Source organism: Microtus pennsylvanicus, chromosome 2 (assembly GCF_037038515.1).
Source record: "Microtus pennsylvanicus isolate mMicPen1 chromosome 2, mMicPen1.hap1, whole genome shotgun sequence".
Lineage (NCBI taxonomy): Eukaryota > Metazoa > Chordata > Mammalia > Rodentia > Cricetidae > Microtus > Microtus pennsylvanicus.
This window is the reverse complement of record NC_134580.1, coordinates 14,162,449-14,187,426: the sequence shown is the minus strand read 5'-3', so window position 1 is coordinate 14,187,426 and position 24,978 is coordinate 14,162,449. Positions and strand designations below refer to the sequence as shown.

Below are 24,978 nucleotides of genomic sequence, written 5' to 3'. Positions count from 1 at the left end.
CATTGCTCCCACTCTGTTTTATCATCATCATCATCATCATTTGGTTTTTCAAGAAAGCGCTTCTGTGAGTAGCCCGGGCTATCCCGGGACTTGCTCTGTAGACCAGGCTGGCCTTGAACTCAACAGAGATCCACCTGCCTCTGCCGCCCGAGTGCTGGGATTAAAGGCGTGCGCCAGCACTGCCCGGCTCAGACTGTTGTTTTAAAGCTGGAGATTTTTTTTTTTATCATTTTTTAGTCAGAGTCACCTGTCGCCCAGACTGACTTCAAACTCTAAGTAGTTGATAATGATCTTGAACTCGTGATTCTCCTGCCTCCACTTGCAGTGTGCTGAGATTACAGGCATGAGCTGCTGCACGTAGTTTATGTGTTACTGTGTTTTAGCCTCGGGCTTGGTGCATGGAAGGCCAGATCACCACTAACTGAGCCTGAGCCTTGGCCATTAACCTGAAGACTAGCTCTCTGCTTCCTCTTGATGCTCCTTCTCTGAGTACCTAGAACCAAAAAGATCAGTAAAATGGCTGAGGCAAACTTTTTTTATTTGTGAAATTTATTTTATTTTTTAATTAATTAATTTATTTATTAAAGATTTCTGCCTCCTCCCTGCCACCGCCTCCCATTTCCCTCCCCCTCCCCCGATCAAGTCCCCCTCCCTCATGAGCTCAAAGAGCAATCAGGGTTCCCTGACGTGTGGGAAGTCCAAGGACCACCCACCTCCATTCAGGTCTAGTAAGGTGAGCATCCAAACTGCCTAGGCTCCCCCAAAGCCAGTACGTGCAGTAGGATCAAAAACCCATCTGAGGCAAACTTTTAGCAATTCTTCAGGAGATCAGAGGATCGCCAGATGATCCGGGAAGTCCATCCCCAGTGGTAGGGTACTCAAAAGATCGAAAACTCAGACAGAAAGCAGCAGACGCGTGCACCTTCACAGCCGCAGCTGAGAGGTGGAGCTGGTGTCTGTCTATGGGAATGGATCAGCCAGTGAGGGCACATTGTGCAGGTGGAATATTATTCGGCCTTTAAAAGGAATGAGGCACCGATGTGTGCTGCGGCTCGGATAAACTTTGAAAGCATTTATTTTACTGAGTGGAAGAAATCCGGCCCCAAAGACCACATGGATTGTAAGATTCCACAGACTGTCCAAGTGAGCGGCAGCCCCGTGGGAACAGAGACAGATTAGTGGCTGCCGGGGGCTGGGGGAGGAGGGGCTGGGAGTGTCTGCTCATGGGTACAGAGTTTCCTTTTGGGATGTTGAGAAAAGCTTGGAACTTGATAGAGGCGGAGGTTGTACAATACCACGTGTGTGCTAAAAGCCACGGGGCTGTACATTTTTAAATGGTTAATGTTATGTTATGTGAATTTCCCCTCATTACAAAAACAAACAACTGTGTTGATAATACTCCAAGCTCAGAGTGAACTTGGCAAGAGGCTTCCTCCTTGGGAGTTGCCAGAAGTCATTACAAAGGCAGCCATAGGCTCTGAGCCCAGCCCAGCACACAGTAGGTGCTTACCTCATGTTGGATCCTGTCTGTTCAGAGCACACCCCACTCATGTGGAAGTCGGGGGCACTGTTTCAGGTGTGTCTGTTTGCATGCTGGGATCAGCAGGTGTTTACACCCATTCTCTGAATGTGAAGCTTAGAGTCACACACAAGTAGGAGCTGGATGTTCTTGGGGCTCAGAAGGAGGAGATAGGAAAGCCCAGTGGTCTGGGAGTTGAGCGTGCCACTCCAAAACCACCGGGGACTGTGCCAAGGCTGTCAGATCCCAGGTGGGTCTGCTCAGGGGGATGTATGCCTGACTCAGACTTGGGGACCATGGCTTCTGCAGGTATGAACTGGTTTGTGGTTCTAACACTTCCAGGGCCAGTGAGGTTCAGCGGAGGGAGTGTTGGGTGTCAGTGGGGGACAGTAGACTACCCGAGGGGTTTTAACCTCCATCTTCTCTCTGCCTCCACAGAGCACTGTCGTCCGTGGTGGCCCTGGGAGCCAACATCATTTGCAACAAGATTCCTGGCCTGGCCCCACGGCAGCGTGCCATCTGCCAGAGCCGACCCGATGCCATCATTGTGATCGGGGAGGGGGCGCAGATGGGCATCAATGAATGCCAGCACCAGTTCCGATTCGGCCGCTGGAACTGCTCCGCCCTGGGCGAGAAGACCGTCTTCGGGCAAGAGCTCCGAGTAGGTAAGGGTGTCTCTGGGCCTGTGGGCTGGGGGCGAGGTCACCCACCAGCCAACCCAAGTTCAGGCCAGACAGCCCACACAGCTTGTGTGTATGGATGAGCATCCTAGGTCTGGGCTGTGAGGTGGGGGCACAGTGACCCCTGTAGACAGGAGCAGAAGCTGGGGAGTCAATGCAGTGGGTGGGGCTGTTCTGTATCTTCAAGTACCCAGGCCCCTCCTCTGCTTTCTGTGGCTGCCTTGTGGAAAGCAGGGAGACGGTGTGGGGCTTTAGACAGGAGCTGAGATGCCTCCTGCTCCTTGCTGAGGGATTCCAGCAGCAGAGCCTACAGGATGCTCAGGTGTGATCGCTACGACCCTGCAGGAAGGATGCCACATGCTTGGGTGGATCTGGGCGAAACGGGTGGTCTTCTATTTGAAGACAGGGATCGTCTCAGGTGGGGTGGCTGCTGATGTTACAGCCCTTGGGGGTGCATGGTGGTGCCTGCCCCTGAAGCACTGCATGAGCAATATGGTGCCCATTTCACAGATAGGGAGAATGAAGCCCAGGAAGGACCCCACTCAGGATTAGAAAGAGGCTTAAAAGAAGTTTACAGAAAGTATATAGATCTTTATCCAGCTGTGTGATCTTGGCTGTGTCTCTCAGGGCTACTCTGAGCTTCGGTTCTCTTACTTGTACTGTGAACTCTAAGCCCGTAGGCTCTTGTCTGGGTTTCAAAGTCAGTAGGTGTTCAATAAACACTGTGGACAGCATGTGGGCAGGGACAGTGAGTGACTCTGGCTTCCCTGTAGACTATCTCTAGGTCAGATGGGAGAACAGTCCAAGGCTTGCTGGCTGCCTAGCCTTCAGGCCCACAGTGTCCCCTATACCCCAGAGGACTGCAGCTGCCACAGGGCCCAGGCAGGAGCCGGCTCTACAGGGCTGCAAATGCCAGCGTAGGGCTGGGGTGGTGTAGGGGAAAACTCCCGCGGGCCCCTTTGTGGTGAGCAGCCTGTGGGTGGCACCTAGTGCAGCCAGGAGCGTGGCGCCGCCCCCTCCCTGGGGCTCTGCCACCCAAGTGCAGATCACTCCCTCCAGGTGCCAGCTGGGGGGGGGGATGGTGGGAGGGCAATAGTGGGCAGAGGTACCCGCCTTGTGTGGCTTCCCACCCACTTCCCCAGGTGCCATGTTTGGAGGCATCTGTGAGCACAGGGAAGAAACTGACGTTGTAAGGCCATCTGCTGTCACTCAGCCTGCCCAGGGCGTAGACCCAGAGTCTGGTGTCACCTCATCTGGCAATCAGGGCAAGCCTCAGAGAAGTGGGGGCTTGAACTTTGGGAACACAAGATACAGGGAGAGAGACACGTAACAGCCCTGAGCCTTGCCCAGTATGCCAGAGACTGCACACTGTCCTACCAGGAGCAATGCTATCCCCCACTCAGTTGTCCCCTTACCTCAGTGTCACCTTTCAAAGAACTTCATAGCTTGTCCTCAGGAAGTGGGCCCACCGGCAGCCAGGAAGGGCACAGCTCTGTCCACGGAAGGAGGCCACCGAGGGAGTGCTGCCCCGTGTGTCCCTCCTGCTCCTTGCTCCCTCGGGACCCAGGCTGCTAATGTCGCTGTTGTTCAAGAGTTTGTATTTCCCCCTGTTTGTGCCCCCTGCTCTTGAGAGGCTGTTCCTGCCGCCGGTGCTTCTCCTAGGGAGAGCCTGCACATCAAGAACTTCAGGAAGACTTCGGAGTCCTCAGCAGACTCTCTCATGCCCAGCCCATGGCTGTCTGCGTCCACACAGCTCCTTGTCCAGGTCATTAGTGACCTGTGTTGCTGACTGTTCCCTTTCCTTGGCTTGCATCTGGACTCATCAACTTGGGTTCTCCCGCCTCTTGCTCTTCCTTGCCCTGCCCTAGAAAAGGTCCTGTCCCCAGGCACACATGGATGACTGTCTTCACAGTTACCCCTGACAGCTCATTGTCACCTGATGCTCTGAGTCTCACTGGTCCACGGACACCTTGGCTCTTCTGCATGGCATCCGGCTCCTCAGATGTACTCTCCCATAGCCCTCTACTTCTTTGTTCCTACCAGGATCTCTTCTCCGACCCTCCCCTGGAAGTTCTGAATGGCCTCTGGCCGCCACAGTCCCAGTTACTGGGTCAGACAGAGGCCACCCTGTGTCCTTTTCTTTCTGCTCTGTAAGTAGATGTCTAGACTAGTACATCAAAGGATCTAGGTTCGATTCCCCAGCACCTCCTAAACCAAGGGGCTGCAGTAGGGTCCTGTCACCCCCATATTTGCCAGCTACTGACCCTCTTAGTCTGTATGAGACTGTTTCAAATCCATTGCCAACAACAACAAAAGCAATGTTTAATCTTTGCTGTAGCTGTCTGCTGCCCTAAGGTAAGGTTACCTTCCTATCCCAGAGCCCCTCACCTTGATTTTCTCCCACCAGAACCCCCAGTCCCATTTGACTCTCCTGTCTGCCCAAGTAGGCCAGATCCCTTCCTGTCTCGTTTCTCAGCCCGAGAGGCCTCTCCCCGTGTTATACCTCTTTACAGTTCATCTCCCTCCCTCCTGGGGGGGCTTTTCCACACCCTCAAGCTGGGTCAGCCTGTGCCTGTCCCTAGACCTTCCTGGCTTCCTGGAGCCCAGCCTGGGTCTTGCTGCCCTGCCTTAGCCTCCTGTAGCTTCCTGCTGCACTCAAGCAGGGCAGCTCTGGCCACAGGCCGAGCTGATGGAGCAGGGGCGGGAACCGCAGGGGCTTTGCCTATATAGTCTCAGTGGCTGAAAGTCAGGATCAACAAGCAGGCTGTACTATGAACAGGCCACTTTGAGAGGCTTGCTGGGTGCCTGGCAGGCAGCTGGGGCGCTCTCTTGGGAGCAACCTCTTAAGCAGGGCCAATTAATGATGGTCCCCAAGAGGGGCAATGGTCTGGATGGTGGGACAGCCCCCTTTAGGTCTTGCTCTAAAACTTATGTGTGGAAGAGAAACACCCTGAAGACAGCAAAGCCCCTCAGCAAAGTCCCACTCCTTCCCCAACACGTTTGCAGTGACTTGTATACCTCCATGGCCAGGATGCTCAGTGCTCCCATGCTGACCAGGACACTAGTCTTGTCTGGCACACTGATAGTGCTAGTGGATTTGTTCTTTTGAGAAGGTCAAGACAGTCTTTAGATTCCCAGTAGCTGACATGGTATTCCATGTTTGGTACCCTCTGCTCTCTGGCCTGACTAGTACAGTTCCCACAAGGCTCCAGGGAGGATGGAGCCCTTTCTTCCATTGACTGAGAATGAACTTGGGGGTGATGTCTTTTAAGTACGGCCCAGCTGTGTGCCCTGAGATGGGAGGGCGAACAAAGGTGAGGGGTGAGAGTGTATGTGTGGGGTACCTGTATATTCCAGGGGTCCCCTTGCAAGTGTGGCAGCTTCTAACAGTCACCGTAACCAAGCCAGGACTTCCATCGAAGTCTTCCCTAGAGGAGAGCCCAGGGAAGGAGACCAAGAGAACGGAATATGCCAAGGCCCTGAGGCCAGGAAGCAGAAAGTGTGTTTTTGAAGCACAGGTGCTTTGTAGGGGCAAGCTGGGATGGCAGTGTGGGGGACCTGAGGCTGAAGGGTGCAGAAAGACAGATGGAATGCCATGAGCCCCCCAAAGAGCTCAGAGCATCAGGAAGATTCTGAGCACACCTGAACCCCAGTTCCTCCTGAGCCTAAAGCCCCTGACCCGCTAACCTGGCCCCGACTGCGCTCTGTAGTCCCCAGCTCCCGCATGCAGCGTTCCGCCCTTCATGTGCTGGTCTCAGACATGACCAGGCATAAGGGCCGCCCCTAATCTGTGCTCACGTGAGCAGACCAAGGCTGACTCCTGCTGAGCTTTGTTATGGGGACAGTGTCCCTATAGCAAGGTTTCCCCCCCCCGCTTCCCGTCACCCATGTTACATCAGGAGAGCAGCTGAGGCCCTTGGGGAGGGGGTAGGTTGACCCCTTTTTGGTCACCTGAGAATGGAAGGTCCTTGGAGAGGGAGGGTGGCTCCTCAGCACGTGCATGTGCTGGTTGCTCTTCCAGGGCATTGCACACAGGCTCCTGTGGAGCAGGGAACACTGTCCCCAGAAGGTCACTGACTGCCTGATGGATGGCTGTAGGCCTCTGCTGGCAGGTGTGCTTCCTCTGAGTGCAGAGCAGTGTAAGACACAGCAGGGCTCAGACCCCAGAAGTAAGCTTCCCTTTATCCTGCGTTCTATTAGAGTGATACTGTTTGGAAATACCGGCTAAGTGAAAGATCACCCATATTGGCCTCCCATGTTATTTATGTTTTGCCTTAATGTGACCACATTGGGAAACCACAGAAGATACCCATGACACTGTTCTGAGAAGGGATGAAAGCGACTTGGCTCACCTGGCCAGGGCAAAGGCAACATTTGAACTTAGATCTGATGGTCTTTTTCCAGGGCATTATGGGTCAAGGCAATGTGAGGGACAGTGGTTGCCATTATCAGCCCCTGTGGTGGTTCAGCGTGCTGGCATTAAACACCTGCAGTATGCCAAGCCAGGGCCCTGCCTAGGGATGAGACAGGAGCTCACTCTCTTTCAGTTTGAAGATTTGTGTAGCGGTAAGAGCTCTTTAGTGGTTGGCTGCTTTGCTTCTCTGATCTTTTAACTTGAACCCCAATATCTATCTCTGGGTTTTTATTATTGGTGCTACAGTCGCAGGGCTAGAGGGACCCTAGCCTTGAGGTCTTCAGATACCTGGTCTGAGAATCTCATACTACTGTTCCATTGAACCAATACCAGGGCCAGCCAAAACAGCGGAACAGACATTTCTTATGCATGGGATTCTGGTTGCTGGGACTCTGGGGACAGTCAGGAGCTTGAAAGTCAGTTGCTGGCTTGGGATGTGATAGGGTCCCAGACTAGTGCCTGAACTCCACCCCTCGTTGGAAGGTAGCTCACAGATGGGAGGGCTGCTCCCAGAAGACCATTGTCACTGACTGAGCTCTGCAGCCTTAAGCAGCTGGGCATGGTGGCCTGGGCCATCCCTCAGCCCCTCAGAGGCCACCTGGGACTTGTCCAGGATTGGAATTTTCACCTCGTTGGCAGGCCCTGTCAGGAGCATAGTCAGGCAAGGTCTGGGAGGAGAGATCTTTCCTGGGCCAGTGTCCTAGCTCACCCAGATGACCTTTAAGATAGCCTCATGTCCTTGGGGCCTCCATTTCCCCTACTGTGTCAGGAGGGGCTGAGGTCAAGACCCCACTTCTCCCCAGAGCATTGGGTGGCTTTTGTCAGTAACCCTAAGGGAGGGAGAAGTGGAGGTGGCTAGCATTATCCCAAGGCAACATGGATGAGAGACCATGGCTGTCCGGGGACCTTCTGCCTTCCCTTAGAACCTCGACACAGACCCCTTATGTCTCCAGTCGTATAGCCAGGTCCTCTCCTCTGGGCCCAGTGCCCCCAAATGGGGCACTATCTACAGGGCTGCACAGCAGCTTGTGCGGGCCACCCTGGGTCGGAACAAAAGCCTGGGGCGCAGGCAGGCCTGCATGTTCGGACCTGGCAGGCCTTCCCCTGGTGCTCTGTTTATGACAACGGCAGAGAGGAGCTTAGAGTGGAGTGGAGACACTGACTCAGCCAAGCCGGGTGGGGCCGGGTGGGGTGGGAGCCAGAAGGGACCAAGGGACACAGAGAGATAGAGAAGGACAGATAGGCACATGGAAACACACACACCATCTGCGTCTAGACAAATGCATCTGTACACGCTCATAGATGCATACTTGTACAAACACACATTCACGGACTTCCACACAGGTATATACCTACATACATATGGAAGCACGCACACAAACAGTATACATCTCTGCATACATACACACACACGTGCGCACACGCACACACACATATATACATATGCACACTCCTCACTTATACAGCACCTATGCAGGCCCAGGGTCAGACTGTCTCTGAGAGGGTGGGGTCTGTAGCACATAGAGTATTCCTCCGTGGTACTCAGGCCCTGGCACATGTAATACCTCTCCAGCTCTGTCAGAGGCCTCTTCAAGGGGTGTTTGCTACCACCTCATTTTACTGGGGTAGAACTAGGCAAGAGTGTGAGGATGCCAGCTTAACCTGCACCAGGCAGAGCCCGGAGATCCCCATGGGGTTAGAGGTATCATGTGTCGGCCCACCTCACCGTCCCTGTCTCCACCCCGTCCCCTGCTACACACAGATGCCCCTAGCTTGAGACACTTGAGTGCTAGGGTGCCCGCCTGAGACCCACATAAGCAGGGTTTACATTTAGACCCTGGTGACTGAGTCCGTGCTAGGAGTAAGGGGCCAGGCTGGGGCGTGGACAGTCATAAGGGATATACTGGGCACTGCTCTGGCTTCCAAGCTTTCTTCTTCCCAGTTCCTGTGCCCAGTAGCCACTCGGGGCCCTGTTCAGACAAAAGTCCCCCTAAATGTAGGCACTATATCCATTGGCCAGTGGCGCTACCCACAGGTCCCAGGTACGTCCTTATTTCTGTGGGTCTCAGTTTTTCAATGTGTAGACGGATCCTGTTGGATCCTGATACTCCCTGATCAGTTCTACACTTAGGAGGATACTGGGGACCTGGTAGGCTGGGTGAGGGAAGGGATCACCAGTCGTGTCTCACTACCAAGGCCCACCCTCTTACATCCCTGCCCGCTGCAGCCTAGGAATTCTTCTGGAAGGTGCAGAGAGCACAACTACCTTTTGAAGGAGATTTTAAAGGGGACCCATTACACATAAGAACACTGAGGCCTTAGAGAGAGGGGTCCAGCCGGGGTCTCATAGCACAGATCCAGTACTTCCTGGGGCTGGCTTTGATGGTGAGGGGTGGGCACGGTAGGGCTGTCTTCTTGAGACTAAGTCTGTGTGCCAGTTGTCCCTTCTCCCTTCCTGTCCTCAGGCCCCTTAAACTAGCTAAAACTTCCTTTGATTCCCCTAGGCTTGATCCCACCCTTCATGATGTCCTCCAATACTACGTCTGAGGCCTTCAGGAATCTTCTGTCCCCTCCCTCACTTCCCTCTGATCCCATTGGCTCACCCATAGGCACCCTTGCACCTGCCTCTCCTTGATGTCCCCAAACCTCAACAGTTGGCCAGAGGGTTCCCTTCAGTTCAGATCAGAGCCACACCCCAAAGGATGTCCTGTCTCTCAGAAGAAAGCCCTAACCCTTCCTGATTCTCTCCCAGAAGCAATGATGTGGGGCCCCTGAGGACCATCCCTAATTTCTTGGGATAAACAGTGAGTTGTTAATACCTTCCTCCTCCAGACTTCAGTCCTCCTGCCTGAGGCACTGGTCCCTGTGTCTTGGCTACGGTTTAGGGCTCACCTTCAGTACATTTCCTGCCTGGCTTTCCTAGTCCCTCCACTGCCCTCCAGCTGACCCCTGCACAGTCTGACGGCTGCCCTCTGCCTCAGCAGCTAGGAGCCTTGTCTAACCTGTCTGCCCTGGGTCAGCATATTCTGCCACCATCACATGCTATCTTGGCCTTCTGAAAAGCTTTGCCAGATGGGGTGGACATGTAGATGTCTCCCCCGGGATCTGGACGCTCTGGCCAGGAACAGAGCTACATTTGGCGGTGTGGGACACACAGGCTCTGACATAGTATATGATCAGGAGGGGATGAGATGTGGGGTTGACACAGGTGTACAGGGTTCCAGTCTGAGGCAGGAGGCAGAGGATTCAGGTTTTCCAGTTTGGCACTTAGGCCTCAGGGACATCAAGAGCTCAAGGTTCCCAGATCAGACTCCAGCTCATCCCTGTGTGCCCTGAGGCTAGTCACCCGTTCTTCTTTGCCCCACGTCTTAGCAGAGCTGAGCACCTACTGAGGCTGATAGAGCCCTTCAGACCATCAAATGCTACACTTCTGTAATGGGCTGCAGCCATACGGCTCCGGGGGTGGTACTGCAGGTCTGGAGGCTCCGCAGTGCCACCAGTATAGATCTGAGACATTTTCTCAGCCGCAGAAGAAACTGTGCGCCTTGAGTTAACTTTTCCTCAGTTCACTTCCTCTCTGTGGAGTGGCCAGCTGTGCACATCCCTGGAAATGGGCTCCTGCAGTGTGAGGCCTGTGTGTCTGGCTTTATTCACTTCATCTTTTCAAAGCCCAAGATTTGTTTTAGCGTTACTTCTCTTTGAAGACTAAGTAATAGTCTGTTATATGAATGGAATGCATTTTCTTCTTTTTTTTAAAAAAATGTGTGTGTGTGTGTGTGTGTGTGTGTGTGTGTGTGTGTGTGTGTGTGATGCCCTGGCGCTGGAGTTACAGGCAGTTGTCCCACCCCACATGGATGCTGGGAACTGAACTTGGATCCTCTGCAAGAGCAGTAGGGCTCTCAACCTCTGAGCCATCTCTCTAGCCCCAGTAGCCTGCATTTTCTTTACCCATCTTTGATGCATACTTGGGCCTTTTCCACTGTGAGCTGCTGTGAATGTTTGTGTGTGGGGTTCTGTGGGTGTGTGACTTCATTTCTTAGCATTTACCAGAGCTGTGCAGCCGCTGCATCAGGTAACTCAGCCGTTACATTTCCAAAGACACGCCAAGCTTTTCCATGGTGGCTTCCTCTTTCCCATCCCCAGTGGAGTGTCCAAGGCCATGAGGCGTCAGGCCCTCACCAGCATGTGAGATTAACGGTCTTTGGTTTCAGTTGTCCTGGTAGGTATGGGCTGCATCTCACTGTGATTCAGATTTGCTAAGGACACTGGGCACTAAGAATCTCTTCGTGTGTTTATTGCTCATTTTCATACTCCTTTTGAGAAATGTCTCTTCAGAATCTTTGCACACACATTCCCTTCTCTGCTGCCTTTTTTTCTCTTTCAGTCCTGGGAATGAAACCTGGGGGCTCCCGCATGCTAGGCAAGCAAGCGCTCTCCACTGGGCCATGCCCATTTGCCCTCCTTTGCCCATTTTTAATTGGTTGATTGCTTTTTTATTAGGGACCTGAAGACAACTTTTCTAAGGAGGAGGGAGCAGGGTTGGTAGGTAAAGGCGAGTGGGACTTCCTTGGTCCCTAGTGCAGGTCACACACTCCCAGCTCCTTTGTGTGCACTCCCAGGCGCTGAGTTCAAACAAAAGCTCACGTATGTGCAAATACATGGACATGTGATGCACACACACCACATGCAGTTGCTCAAGCATGTGCATACCACAAAGACCCTGTCTGTGTAACGTATGTGGGTACAAAGGCTAGCCTATCTGGGGGAGCATGTATGACCCCCCCCAGGACCAGTCACCCAAGGAGCCGATTTTAGGATCTGGGCTTTTAGAGGACTCTACGCCCTGGGTGACCCCTCACCTTTGACCTCTGACCTCAATGAGGTGTCTATGAGCCCTGGGTCCGCCATATCCTGAGTATGATATTGGGCAGTATGCTATCCTTCTCTGGACCTCACTTGGTCTCCTTGCTTAAGGTGCGTTACTGGAAAGTCCTCGAGGCCCTTCCCAGAACTGATTTCCTGATCCCTGACTCCTCTTTTGAGAGGGAGCTTTTGTAGCCCGACCTCCCCAGTGTAGCACATGGGGTCATTGTGAGCCCAATTCTGGCTTTTATAGCATTCTAAAAATAGCATGTGGCCCATGGAGATGCCAGGAAGTGGCAGGTAGCTTGACTGATAGGTCTGGGATAGTCTTAGCCCCAGCTCTGCCCTGGGGCAGGAGGCCCTGTCCTGCCTCTACTCTGGGCATCAGGCCCATTGTTTCTGCCTACTCTGCCTGTGTTCTCTGGGGGTCAGTGTGATAGGCCAGCAGGCACATGAGTCTCAGCTCTAGTCCGACACTGTAGGTAGGTGGCAGGCAGGGGCTGAATCTGTTGTCCTATGAGCCCAGCCTGTGCCAGCTGGGTGGAGAGACCACGCGCCCAGTGAGGGCTAGAGTTTGAATAACCTAAGGAGAGCACCGTACTGGACAATCCCCCTGTGGCTGGGCCAGCCTCTGCTCTGCAGCTGTGGTTCTCCCACATGGTAGTGGACTCAGAATCTGCTGCCTTGGTAAGCCGGGTTAGCTTAGGATGAAGACAGTGGACACTGCTGGGAAGCGCTGGAAGGACCAGCCTGGAAGAGGATGTTCCCAGCCAGCTTCACTGAGCCCTGAGCAGTACCCAGTCATCCTACGGTTCCTTCTGCTGGCCTCAACCCTTTTCTCCCTCGTAGTGATGGTTTTGTTTGTCGCTGGTGTTGTTTGTACCCATAGCTGGCTCCAGGCAGAGGGGCACAGTTCTAGTCCCGCAAGGGTAGTAAGGACATGGGCTTCTAGAGGAGTTGTGGTTTGCTTTCCCACCCCACCCCTCAGTGCTCCTGTACCTTCCCTGCTCCAAGTCTCCCTCCATGCTCCCCTCTGCTTTCCCCTTTATTGGCCAGGGCCCCTTAGCTAATAGTGCTTGCTTTGATGTAGCCAAACATCATGGACACGGGGCTCTGTATCTCCTTGGTCCCTTGGGGACCATCAAGACTCAGAATCCATCCAGGGACCCTGGAGGACCAGAAATAAGGGCTGGACACTATAAATCCTACACGTCCATCTCTGGTGTTTTCCTGGAATACTGGGGGCTCCAGTCCTTAGGCGTGCAGACCCACGGAGGAATTATTTCAGGTCCCAAACAGCTCCTAGGTTTCTGGGTCAAGTGTCCTCTCAGGACAGCTGGTGACTGCCCAACAGATTGTGAGTGCTGTCACCGTTCACATCATCCTTCTTCCTGCCATAACAATCCCCCAAAACAGCCCGAGCCCAGGCGGCAGCCACTGTCTAGAGCAAATAGTTTACCACTAGGAGGCTCAGTTTTCCTGTCTGAGAAATGTGCCCAATTAAAATGACCCATTCTTGGGGTTGTGGGAAAGATAAGATAAAATGAAGTGGTCAGGTTCACCCATGTCCAAGGACTTGGGAAAGGGCCTTGGTTGGGAGATGCGTGAGAAAACAGCCTCCTTGTTGCCCAGAGGAAGCTACCTCTGCCTCCAGGATACACTCTGGATCAGGGAGAGTCCCGGCTGCATCCAGAGCCTGTGACATGGGGACACTGAGAGTCACTAAAGGCAGAGTTGCCAGCACCTTCCAGGCAAGAGGCAGGGAGCTGGGGGTTCCTTTCTCCACAAATAGAGTCTCTGCGCTGAGGTGACTACAATTATCCCCAGATGGGCCACCATTCACCCTGGCCACGTTGGGCTGCAGCTCATAGTGGGAGAGGGTACACTATCAGGCCTTGGATGCTTTGGGGACAAGGACAGGACACTGGAATTCATCTCAGAGATCGTGGGAGCCATGGATGGCTGTTGAACTAGGTCCTTGAGCCCAGGCTGTCTGCGTCTGGAAAGGTCAGGTTCTTCTGAGTCAGTTCTTCTCTCCTGGAGGAAGCAGGCTAGAGCCCTGAGCAGTCCCAGCCAAGGCCCCAGGAGGATGGGGAAGCCTGGAGTCCCTCCCTCCCTACTCAACACTTGGGCATGCCACAGCCTGGGGCGAGTTACCAAGCCCTCCGAGCCAGGCTCGTTCAAGCCTTGAAAGCGAACACATTACAGCATGATAGTTGCGGGGACCCTCAGCCCATGGCAGCCCCTCTTGCTTGACCTCACGTGGGTTGTTCTTCTCTACAAACTACCACTGGCCTCTTGTTCCCCCCTCCCTGTCTCCATGGCAACAGACGGAGGGCTTGGCTCATTAAAACCAAATAAAAAACGGCCCTAGCAGGAGTGGCAGCCTGATGAGTAACTGCTGAGTAACTGAGTCGGAGCAAGTGTGGGCATAAGCAGGTGAGAGCTGAGGCCTGAAGCAGAACCCATGTGGGATGCCTTGGGTCGCCCCGAAACACACCTGCCAGCCAGGGCATCTGCCTGCTTGCCTGGGGCTTCAAGATAGGCTTCCTGGATGGACCAGAAGAGGTTGAATACCTCCAGTGGCTGCTTTGGCCTGGGTAGTGGTGGCGGTGTCAGCGGTGGCGGCGGCGGCGGTGGTGGACGATGACACCCACTGCTGTTTGCCCCTGGTGCAAAATGGTTTGAATTTTCTAGACCCCTACATTGGATACTTGCAACATGGGTACACTAGAAAGTCAGCTTGGCCTCCACAGAGCCCCCATCCTGGGGTCAGTGGCTATGTAGTTCCCTTGCATTCCAGGACCCACCCTGAACTGGCCACCTCTATCATCCCTCAACAGTTGGTCAGACGAAGTTGCCAGACCTGATCAGAGGGCAAAGGGAATCTGCAGGCTTCCCTTAGGGACTTGGTGACCTAAGTTAGACCCAGAAACATTGATTCCTGCACCTTTCCAGTTTCTGCTCTGTCTGGGGCTCCTGGCCAGCATCCACCAGGGCAGGGACAGGTCAGTCCTGGGGCCTCTGAGAACGACACTAGCCACACGGGACTGTGCAGAGCCCATCGGGCTTAGGGGTGATCTCTTATCTCTCATTTCTCCTGTCATAATGGGAGCCCAGAGCCCACAGATCCTGGGACTGTTCTGGCAAAAGAGGTGACGGTGGGGGGAAGGGCAGCCCAGCAGGGCATCAGGGTGGAGGGGAGACTGCTGTAGGCCTGAGATACTGGGCTCCACCCTGTCTTCACCTTGAGGGAAGAGGGTCCCCCAATGAGAGCCAGCCGAGGAGGAAGATGCCCTCCTGTGCACCCCCGCTGGTTGGTGGGTAGGGAGGAAGTTAGGCTTAGGCCAGGCATAGAGTTGGTCCTTGGTGTGGCTTATGGACCTGACTTGACTCAGAGCCATTGTTCTGTATTGGTGGGACACAGCAGACACAGCCCCCAGTAGCAGGGCCTGCAGCGAGGTACCGAGGACAGGCCAGGACAGGCAGGTGCTGGCCCCTGGGCCTCGCTAAGGCTGGGTCTTGGTTTTCCACCACCCTACCCATATTTGACTACTGGCCCTGCTGTCTGCAGATGAGATGGTAGAGAACCATTTCTTACTGGAGCTTACCCTAGGGTCCTGAGATGCCTTTCATAGCCTGCTGGGCACCCATCCACCACCATGAGCTTGAGTCCTGAAGGAAAGAGAGAGTTGGTGAAGAGGGAGGGAACTGAGAAGACTGAGCACAAGATAGAAGGCTTGCATGGCCCAGCCTGGGGCTGAGGTAGATAAAGAAAACAGGGCAGGTCTTGCCCCTCTTGAGGAGCCTTTGGACCTACAAGGACCAGGCATCCCCTGTAGGGCTAAGCTGGTAGAAACGGTCCCCATGCCAGCAGTGAGGATTTCATCCTAAGAAGGCTGCCTGGAGGAGGAGACAGTAGAGCCTGGCCTCAAGAGGTGCAGGGACTCTCATCCCCAAAGAAGAGTAACTCTGCAGGAAGTGTGAGACACACCCGGAAGGCCTGAGTCATCGTCCCTGATGGGGAGAGGGCCCAGGGAGGCAAGCAGGTGTCAGCAGGGCTGGGGTGGGAGATGGCTTCCCTTCTTAGCTCTGTTGGTCATGGGCCTGGCTCTGCAGCAGAGACGGGTGACAGTGTTAAGGTGTGTGGGTGGGCGTTCTGACTAGACTACACCTGGGTAGTGGCTACTGATGCATGTCTGCTGCCCAGAGGCTGGAAGGAGAGGGGACCCTGGGAGAGACCGAGGCCTGAAACGGACCGAAGATGAGCAGAGAGGGAGGCTTCTGAGCTCTGGAGTACAGAGACTCTACTTCCTCGTGGCCCAGAATATCACCTTTCACCCAGAACACAAATGGCTTGTCCCTTGGGAACAGGAAGACAGAAAATGACAGTGGGGTGTGCAGGTGGGTCACTGCAGAAACAAATGCCATTCGGATGTCCTTGTTGCCCCGTTTTAGGGTGGGGTTCATCAGCCCCAGTGTAGTGAGTTCCGAGTTCTTAGAGGGCAGGTTCTCAGGCTAGGGACTACATCCCCTGTGACCACCTGGCTCAGGACTTTAAGGCCTCACTGCCCAAACCCTTTGTGTCTTTCCACAGGGAGTCGTGAGGCCGCCTTCACGTACGCCATCACCGCGGCAGGCGTGGCCCATGCTGTCACCGCTGCCTGCAGCCAGGGCAACCTGAGCAACTGCGGCTGTGACAGGGAGAAGCAAGGCTACTACAACCAGGCAGAAGGCTGGAAGTGGGGAGGCTGCTCAGCCGATGTGCGCTACGGCATCGACTTTTCCCGACGCTTCGTAGATGCTCGCGAGATTAAAAAGAATGCCAGGCGCCTCATGAACCTCCACAACAATGAGGCAGGCAGAAAGGTAGCATGCGGGCATGGTGGGCATAGTGGGCACAAGGGGCATAATACCTGCCTACGAAAGCGCTTGCACCCGACCCTCTTAGTGTCACTTCCGTACCTCTCTGCAGCAATCTTCCTGCCTGGTCTACAGGCGTGACATCTAGGGTTTGGACTTGTGGGACCCATTTCTATGTAAAGCATGAACTGGGCCTGGCTAGGGACCTGCAGGTAGGCCAAGGCCATATCATAACAGCCAGATCACATCATATTATGATCCAGATCATAACAGCCCACTTCGTGGATCTAGAAGCTACTCAGCCAGCTGACCAAACAAGCAAAAAACAAACAAACAAACAAACTGCCCCCCAAACCACACAAAACACAAACAAACGAAAAACAGACAGCTGAGGACAGAGGAAGAAGAGAGATCACTGTCTCAAGATGGGCAGGTCCAGTCAGCTGTGACCTCGTGGAACAGTCAGGTTTGCATATGGGTGGGGATGGAGGACAATCAGGTCAGGACACACTAGGGAAGAAGTCAGAAGGAGCCCAGCTGCCACAGGGAGATGAGGGCCGCAGATAATGCGCTAGGAGGAGCGGCTGCCACGGCGGCAAGATGGCCCGAGATAGGGCAGCCAGCCGAGCAGAGCACGGGCTGAATCTGGTTCCTCAACTCTAGGGACTGCACCCATGCCTGCAGGGCCTAGGGGCTTCTTGGGTCTGGGATGAACTGGCCTTCCCAGGCAAAGAAGAGGGAATGAGTCTCCTCAGGGAACGGCCAAGCCCACTATCTCCTTCATTTATTCAGTTAACACTCTGTGCTGGGCAGTAGAGAGGAATTCATCTGGCTAGGAAGTCTGGGCTCACCTGAGGGTATAAAGGACCCAGGTGTCCCTGGGAAGGCCCAGGAGCTCTTTGGAGAGGGTGGCATGGGAGTGGGGTCTTGAAGGATATTCAGGGGAAAGGCAAGATCCTGGAGGATGGCTGCAAGCAGTTCCAGCCAATGGGAGCCAGATGGGTGCATGAGTCAGACCCCAGGAAGCTAGAACAGGACCAGGGTTGCCTTTGATGTGTGGTGTCCCCCAGAGGGGGCTGTTAGATTATGGTAACAAAAGGATGAGGAAAGCGTGACCCTGTGGAGGCAGTGCATGCACAGAGAGCCACCATCTACAGACAAAGTTTGGTTCCTTAGCATATGATTAAAACCGCCCTGGCAGGGAGGCTGACAGGGACGGGGGGGGGGGGGGCTCTAACATGGAGGGTAGGCAAGGCTGGACCCTCATAGGAGCCCCTCGACTCGCTTCAGTGGCATGTTTCTGAGCAGATTTTTTTCTTTCTCTTGGAAGGAAGATTTCACCATCCCTCATTTGCAGATAAGGACAGTGAGCCCCTGGGTGAGCTGCTGCGGAGCTGGTCAAGTGGCCCCTCAGGCCTGAGTTCTGGTCCTGGTCATGGGGGCAAGGGTTTCAGGCAAAGGGCCATCTGAGGACCAGCTAGCATTATCTCCAGTTTAGGTCTGGGATCAATCTGGTAGAAAGGTGCAGGTGTTAAGGCAGAGTGGTCCCTGGAGATATGGGAAGAGGGAGGCTGGCAGTGGGACTGGGGACCAAAATGAAGGGCAAGGGGTGAGTCCTGGCAGCTGCTGGCTGAGGGGATGAGGGCATAGAAACAGGCCACGCACCATACAAAGGGTTTGGGGGAAAACAGTACCACGAACCAAGATGGAGAATAGGCTACTGGAGAGCAGGCTAGGTGGAGGCTGGTTAGGAACAGGGAGGCCATGGGAAAAGGCTGTTAAAGGGTCAGTGGTACCCAGGCATGGCAGCACATTCATTGAAGCTGAGATGGATTGTGAGTTTTAGGCTAGCCTGAGATGGAGAGAGAGAGAGAGAGAGAGAGAGAGAGAGAGAGAGAGAGAGAGAGAGAGAGAGAACAGGATGTGGTAGTGTATGCTATTAATCCCAGCATTCAAGAGGCAGAAGCGGGCAGATCTCTGTGAGTTTGAAGCCATCCTGGTCTACATAGTAAGTTCCAGGCCAGCTAGGGCTACATAGTAAGACACTGATTTCCACCCCCATCCCCTAAAAGAAATACTGATTAAAGGTCACACTCCTTATACCGGCTCTGCCCTTGGTTGTGTGGGGATTGGCCCTATCCCTCTTCTGAACCTTAGTCTCCCCTTTGGTGCAATGGATGATACTTTGCCAGATTCCTCTGCTGCACCTCTAGTAGCCTCACCCCCCTGAAGCTGTGAGCACACGTTGGCCTGAACCCCTAAAAGCCAGCTGGTGGCTACACATGAGCTTTTTCTTTCAAGCAGCTTGGTGCTAGCACTGGCTGTGGTGGGGCGGGAGAGGGGGTTGAGGGCCTGAGGTCACGGGACTCCAGTGCTGGGTCCTAGGGCATCAGACAGATGTCTCAGGGCACCTCAGACTCACAGTATAAACAGGACAGACAGATGCTCTCCCACTGTTCTAGCATTGAAATCTGGCATCTAGGTATGACGAGGGCCATGCTCTCTCCAAAGGCTCTGGGAGGCAGGGTATTGGGGGGGGAGGTCCTGTTTGCCTTGACCAATTTCTAGAGGCCCCAGCACTTGTTGGCTTTTGTCTGTTTTGGTCTGGCCTCTGCTGGTGACTGTGTGGCGTCTACTCGGATATTGTCTCTTCTGTCTCAAATGAGGACACCAGTAAGACTGAGACTTTGTATACCACCCTATTCCGGATGGACACGATTCCATTTTACCTTCATCTCATCCTGGTGAGGTCACTTCTGAGATTTTCTGTGATACAAAGTATGGGCAGCAACCTTCAACCATCTCACTCCCCATTCTCCTCAGGCTGCAGGAACTCAGGCAGGGATCCTGGATGGGTTGGGGTGGGACGGCTGAGCTCAGAGTCCAGCTCATCATGGCCAACAACCCAGCCCTGCTGCTCATCCCCAGACACCTCACAGGCTCTGCTGGTCGCTAAAGAGAGGTGCCCCCTGGTGTCTGGGCAGAAGGAGACTGTTCCCAAAGAAAACTCAGATGTGGGGGAGCCATATCAACAGTTTTGTCCCTTTTGGGTCCCCACCATAGTGTGGAACTAGGGCAGTAGGCAGAGAAGGTGGCGTCAATGGTTTCTTACCCCTATTCAGACATGGTGATGGCCAGGGCTGTCCCTGTGGTCAGGTGCTAGGTTCAGGACAGAACTGGGGTCCTTCCGAGAGCTTGGGGATAACACCCTACCAGTTGGCCACAGGCCAGGTCCTGACCGAGGGTTTATGACAGGGTTCTGGTTCCTGTTGTATAGATCTGGGAGGGAAACCCACACCAAGCCCAGAGTGTAGCTGCTGCTCAGAGGCCAGCAAGACCCACAGCCATTCCTGGACCCAGAGTATGAAAGAACAGCAGGCAAAGGCCATGTCCCTACAGTTCCCAGGCCCCTGGAGAGGCCAAGCCACCCACGGGCTCAGGAAAGGAAGTGTTTTAAGAACTCTACTGACATCCTGTCTCCGAGACCTCAGCTGCTCCCTGGCTGAATGAATGTGAGGGACCTTGCCCACCCAGGCCTGCCCTGCTGAGATAGATGGATGCCTGACTCCCCTGGGCTATCCAACCTCCTCTTACAGGACTTCGGCCCCAGCCTGGTGATTCCCCTAGCCTGGTCAAATGGAGTGCTACTCCAAGGCCCTTGATCCTCCATGTCAGCCCTTCTCCTGGGTCCCATTGGCCCCACACTCCTGTGTATTGGAGGGAACCAGGCTGCAGAGCAGTCAACCTCTGGAAGGGGACCCCTTCTGCAACCTCCAGGTGTCTCCTGAGCGCCTGGGCTGGCCTCAGTGCCCCAAGCTCCTGGCTGTCCCTGGCGCCACGGCTGCTGTCGCTCTGATGGAGAGGGCTCTGGAGAAGGAAACGGCGCATTCTTGAATCCTGTGATCACCTCCCGGCGAGGCTCCAGCTCAGGGGACCCAGCCAAGCGAGGATTCGGCCCCTCACTCTGCAAACACCTGCCCAATCAACTTCATCTGCCCTTGTCACCAGCAGGGCTGTGCAGGATCTGATGTCCTCAGGCAGGCAGGAATAGAAGAGATCCCAGATGAGGCTCAGGAGCTACAGACAGGGCAAGGGTGTCCAGCAGGCTACAGTGGTACTGGTAGCTGACCAGTGGCCTGCACAACCCCAACCAGAACCCCCACTGATCTCAGCTATTGGAGAAGAGTTGTCAGCCAGGCCCTGAGGGACCTGTTGCTCCTGCCAGGGACTTGGGAGGACCACTCTAACTAGCTGGTGGGTAGGTGGCCAGAGCAGGGGACTTACTGGGTTTGAAAAAAAAATGTAGAAGAGAACAGAGCCAAACAAAGCTGAACCAGGGGCCGGAGAGTCACCAGGATGGACACGGGATGGGGCATGTACGTAACAGATCCCAAGTGTTCATGAGGCGGGCCACTCTAGTCTGACTCTCAAGCCTTTCCGGCCTACCCATTCTACTCAGTCTGGAGCCCACACTGTTCCCCTTACCCCACATGAAACCCGAGGCAGCCCTACCTCAGTCTCCCACTTCCTCCTGACCAGCTTCTCTGGTCCTCACTGCAAGCCGTCATTCACTTAGCTGGAGTCATGGTGATGCCAGCCCAGGGTCCATCCAACAACGAGAGGCATAGGAGCCTCATCTTCCCCTGAATTCTCAGCAGCTCTCTTGTGTCTTTGGGTGGGTCCTTGTAGAGCTCCTTCCAACTCCCTGCCTATCTAATGAGCTCCTACCCATCTGCCCACACCATCTTCTCCAGGAAGCCTCCACAGCTAACACGACGAGGTAGCTGCACACACTGGCTTGCTTCCCACAGATATGGTCTGAATGAGGATGCCCCCCCCCATAGGTTCATATGTTTGAATAACTGATCCCCGGTTGGTGGAACTGTTCTGGAAGGATTGGGAGGTGTGGTCTTACTGGAGATGTGTCTCTGGGAGCAGGTTTTGAAGTTTCCTAAGACTCTTAGCATTCCCAGTGTTCTGTCTCATGGTTATGGATCAAGATGTGAGCCTTTCAAAGTCGTGAGCTCCCTCAGGCCCTGGGAGTCATGAGTCTGTGTCCTCATGTTTATTATACTGGACCATGCGTCTCAGAGGTCCTCTGTGAGGTCCAGGGAAGGTGCTGAGGTGGAGGCAGTATCTGTGGGATTCTTCCCACCATGCATTGTTTTCATCTGTCCATCCCTTTATTCATTCACACACTCACTGACTAGGCTTCTTGTCTAGGGCAGAGCTGGGGCTAAGAACAGGTGCCCTTGACAATGAGTTCTACGGGGGTGGAGGAAAGACGAGGGGCCAAATGCCAGCAGGCCTAGACGGTGGCGGTAAGGCAGTGAAGCAGGGACAGCTGACAAATGGCCCCTCCGCAGCCACAGGGCTGCAGCTAACAGTAATTCCCCATTTTCATCAGGCTGGCTGGCAGGGCCATTTCGATCTGGGTAAATGAGTACCTGGGGTCAGGGCTGGCTCTGGGAACCGGCCTTCCTGGGCGAGAGGGAGGCCCAAGGAAAACACAGGGTTGCACCCATCCCGGGCCCTCATGCATCTGGGAGAAAGAACAACAACCGGCTAGGCCTGGCTGTTGGCTTCCCAGAGGATGGCACGACTGGGCCTCGCTGACCCGTGCCCTCACCCTCCCGGTTTCCTCCATCACTGGCACGCCAGGCTGTCATTAAGCAGCTGGCTGTTAAGCTCTGACTGCGTGCCAGGCCCTGAACCGGGCATGAGGCAGTCACAGGGAGATGGAGACACGAAGGGCCTGTGTTTATTAATCACTGCTCTCGCTGGGCCTCTCCCAGCACAGCGTCCCTACCTGCTGCCCTGCAAGTGGCCCCTGTCCCATTTCCTCATTAGGGCTGGATTTAACCAAATAACTCTGATCAGATACACCACTCTCTACTGAGAGGACACGGGCACCCATTTTTAGCAGCTTAAGCGAATGAGCTCATAGAGGAGACGCCGGGGATTCTGGAGAGCCCTCAGCCTCTTCCACTTCCTTCTGAGCCTCTACTCTGTCGCTTGTAGGTTCTGGAGGACCGCATGAAGCTTGAATGTAAGTGTCATGGTGTGTCGGGCTCGTGCACCACCAAAACCTGCTGGACCACTCTGCCCAAGTTCCGTGAGGTGGGCCACCTGCTCAAGGAGAAATACAACGCAGCCGTGCAGGTGGAGGTGGTGCGTGCCAGCCGCCTGCGCCAGCCCACCTTCTTGCGCATCAAGCAACTGCGCAGCTACCAGAAGCCTATGGAGACGGACCTGGTGTACATCGAGAAGTCGCCCAACTACTGTGAGGAGGACGCGGCCACGGGCAGTGTGGGCACGCAGGGCCGCCTGTGCAACCGCACCTCTCCCGGCGCCGACGGCTGTGACACCATGTGCTGTGGCCGCGGCTACAACACGCACCAGTATACCAAGGTGTGGCAGTGCAACTGCAAATTCCACTGGTGTTGCTTTGTCAAGTGCAACACGTGCAGCGAGCGCACCGAGGTCTTCACCTGCAAGTGAGGCCGCGGTGCAGGCGCACAAGGCGCCTGCCCATCCCGCGGCCCTCGCCATTTTGCACATCCTTCTTTGCTTCCGGAGCTGCCAGCTGTGGGCACAGGAGGGTAGAATTGGGGGTAGGGTACTGGGGTACTTCAGGCTCCTTCCTACCTGCTTTGTCCCCTCCAGAGGCACAGCAGAGCCCTGACCTACCCGGCATCCAAGGCCAATGCATCGGTCTGGTACCCAATGGAGACATATTCCTTTACTTCTCTTCGGGAAACTGGACCTCAAAGTGACCACAAGACTCTAAGGATCACCTCCCTGCCTGGTGGCTGGACAGAGAAAGGCCACACCCACCAGTCACACTCAAAACTGTTTCCTGAGCTGTGTTCTGCTGGCCCCTGGCAGGATGGATGTTGACAAAATTATTTATGTTTTCTTAGCATCAGTTGAGAACTCAGTACTAACGACCGGGTAGCCAGACCTAACCCTATCGGAGGTTGCCCCACCACCATCTCTCTTCACTCTCTTCTCCTCAACCCCTCCCCCGAGGGTCCTCTGCTTCTTGCAGGACCCAGGGTGTCAGGGTTGGGCTGGTAGGGGAACTCCTTGGCAGCACTCTGGGAGGGGTTTAGCGGGTCTACAAGGCCTGAGATGGCCTCAGAGGACAGCCCATCCTCCATTCCATTTGGAAACTGTCATGCAAATCAAATGTGGCTTGTGTCAGGTTCCAGGCATGCCTCTTCCTTTTTCTAGCCCCCCCCCCAGCCTGCTGCCAATCTCCACCTCCAGTTTACAAATCCCCCTCTACCCTGGAGCCAGCCTGATCCCCAAGACTGCCCCACAGGTTCGGGAGAGGCCAGGGACGGTTGCCCTACGTGACAGATGGACACAGAGCAATCTGAATCTTCTCTGGAGACCCCATGGCTCTGTGAATTATACCCCCAACGGCCCCATCCAGCCCAAACCCTGGAAGCAGCCAAGGTGCTGGGAGGCTGAACCCTTTTCCATTCTGACTCCGATGCCAGAGAATCGGCATCCAGAATTTAGGGATGTATCTGCCAGGCCCCCCTGCGTACTGTCCACAGATACCTGCTTGAGGGTCCTCACATTATGAGGACATGGGGCCTTCAAGCAGGGGTCTGTGGGAGGCTTGATGTCCTCTTTCCTCAGGATCTTCCAGATGGGGACATAAGAGCTCAGACCTGGGCATCTCCCTCCCTCTCCTCCACAACACATGGCAGAGGTAAGGGATTGCCAGGGCTGATGGCACAACTGCCCACAGCCTTCCCTACACTAAGGTGTTTTCATAGCAGAAATCCACGGGAATGTGGGGTTTGGGGGCCACCAAGCCAGGTGGCCTGGACATTAACCTGGAGAAGGTGACCCTTGTTTGACCTTGCCTTGCATCCAGCTGTGGGTCCTGTCACATCAGGATGTTCCAAGCCTCTGGGCCGCTGGAGATGCCCCACCCTGATCCTGGCCCCATCTCCTCATCCTAAGTCCTGGGATGCCCTAGTCCATAGCCCAGTGTCCCCTGTGAGGAGCCTGGTTAACTTATATTGTTATATAGCGTCCCCTGTCTGTCATGTCTCTTAAGTTATTGTGACCTACACTGGGTACTGGAGGGGATGGGGGATGGCTTTGGCTGCTGTCCCCCAAGCCAGGCTCCTCCTTCTGCTTGAAACAGATCCTTGGGGCCCCTGGTGCCACCGAGGCAATTCGCACTGTCCCTGGGCTGCCAGGCACCTGCGCCTGCACTCGGTCAGCCGCAGACCTTGCCTAGGGGAGAGAGGTGGTTAGTGGACCCAGGCAGGGCACTGGCTGTCCCAATGCTGTGTGCTGGGGTGGAGGTGGCCGGGCACCACATGTCCTTGAAGTGCCCTACTTCTGATGGGCTGTGTTGCTGCCTCCTCTGGAGGGGAGCACTTGGCCCCAATAAAAGCTGGAATCAGAAAAGTCTGTGTCTGTGTGTGGAGTATACATGGGATGCCCCCGCAGTTCCTGCCCTGAGGGTGGGGACACACACTGCCCACCAAGGCTGAACCCCTTAGTCTTTCCCACTTCCTTCACCTCCTCTGCTGAAGGAGGCCTGCTTCCTTCCATTCTGTACTTGAGGTCCTTGGCCAGGCTCTGATGGGACCGTCAGGCTGGCCTGC

At 54.8% G+C, this 24,978-nt stretch overlaps 1 protein-coding gene across 2 annotated transcripts in view; it reads left to right on the top strand.

The window, feature by feature from the left end:
• The window catches only part of Wnt7b (Wnt family member 7B), a 44,127-nt gene extending 19,353 nt beyond the window's left edge, over window positions 1–24,774 (top strand). For both annotated transcript variants that reach the window (XM_075960245.1, XM_075960244.1), the window contains exons 2-4: window positions 1,958–2,184; window positions 16,074–16,345; window positions 22,361–24,774. In XM_075960245.1, the coding sequence (XP_075816360.1) occupies window positions 1,958–2,184; window positions 16,074–16,345; window positions 22,361–22,840 (979 nt within the window). In that variant the 3' untranslated portion in view covers window positions 22,841–24,774. The remainder of the gene's footprint in view (window positions 1–1,957; window positions 2,185–16,073; window positions 16,346–22,360) is intronic.
• The last annotated feature ends 204 nt before the right edge of the window (window positions 24,775–24,978 follow it).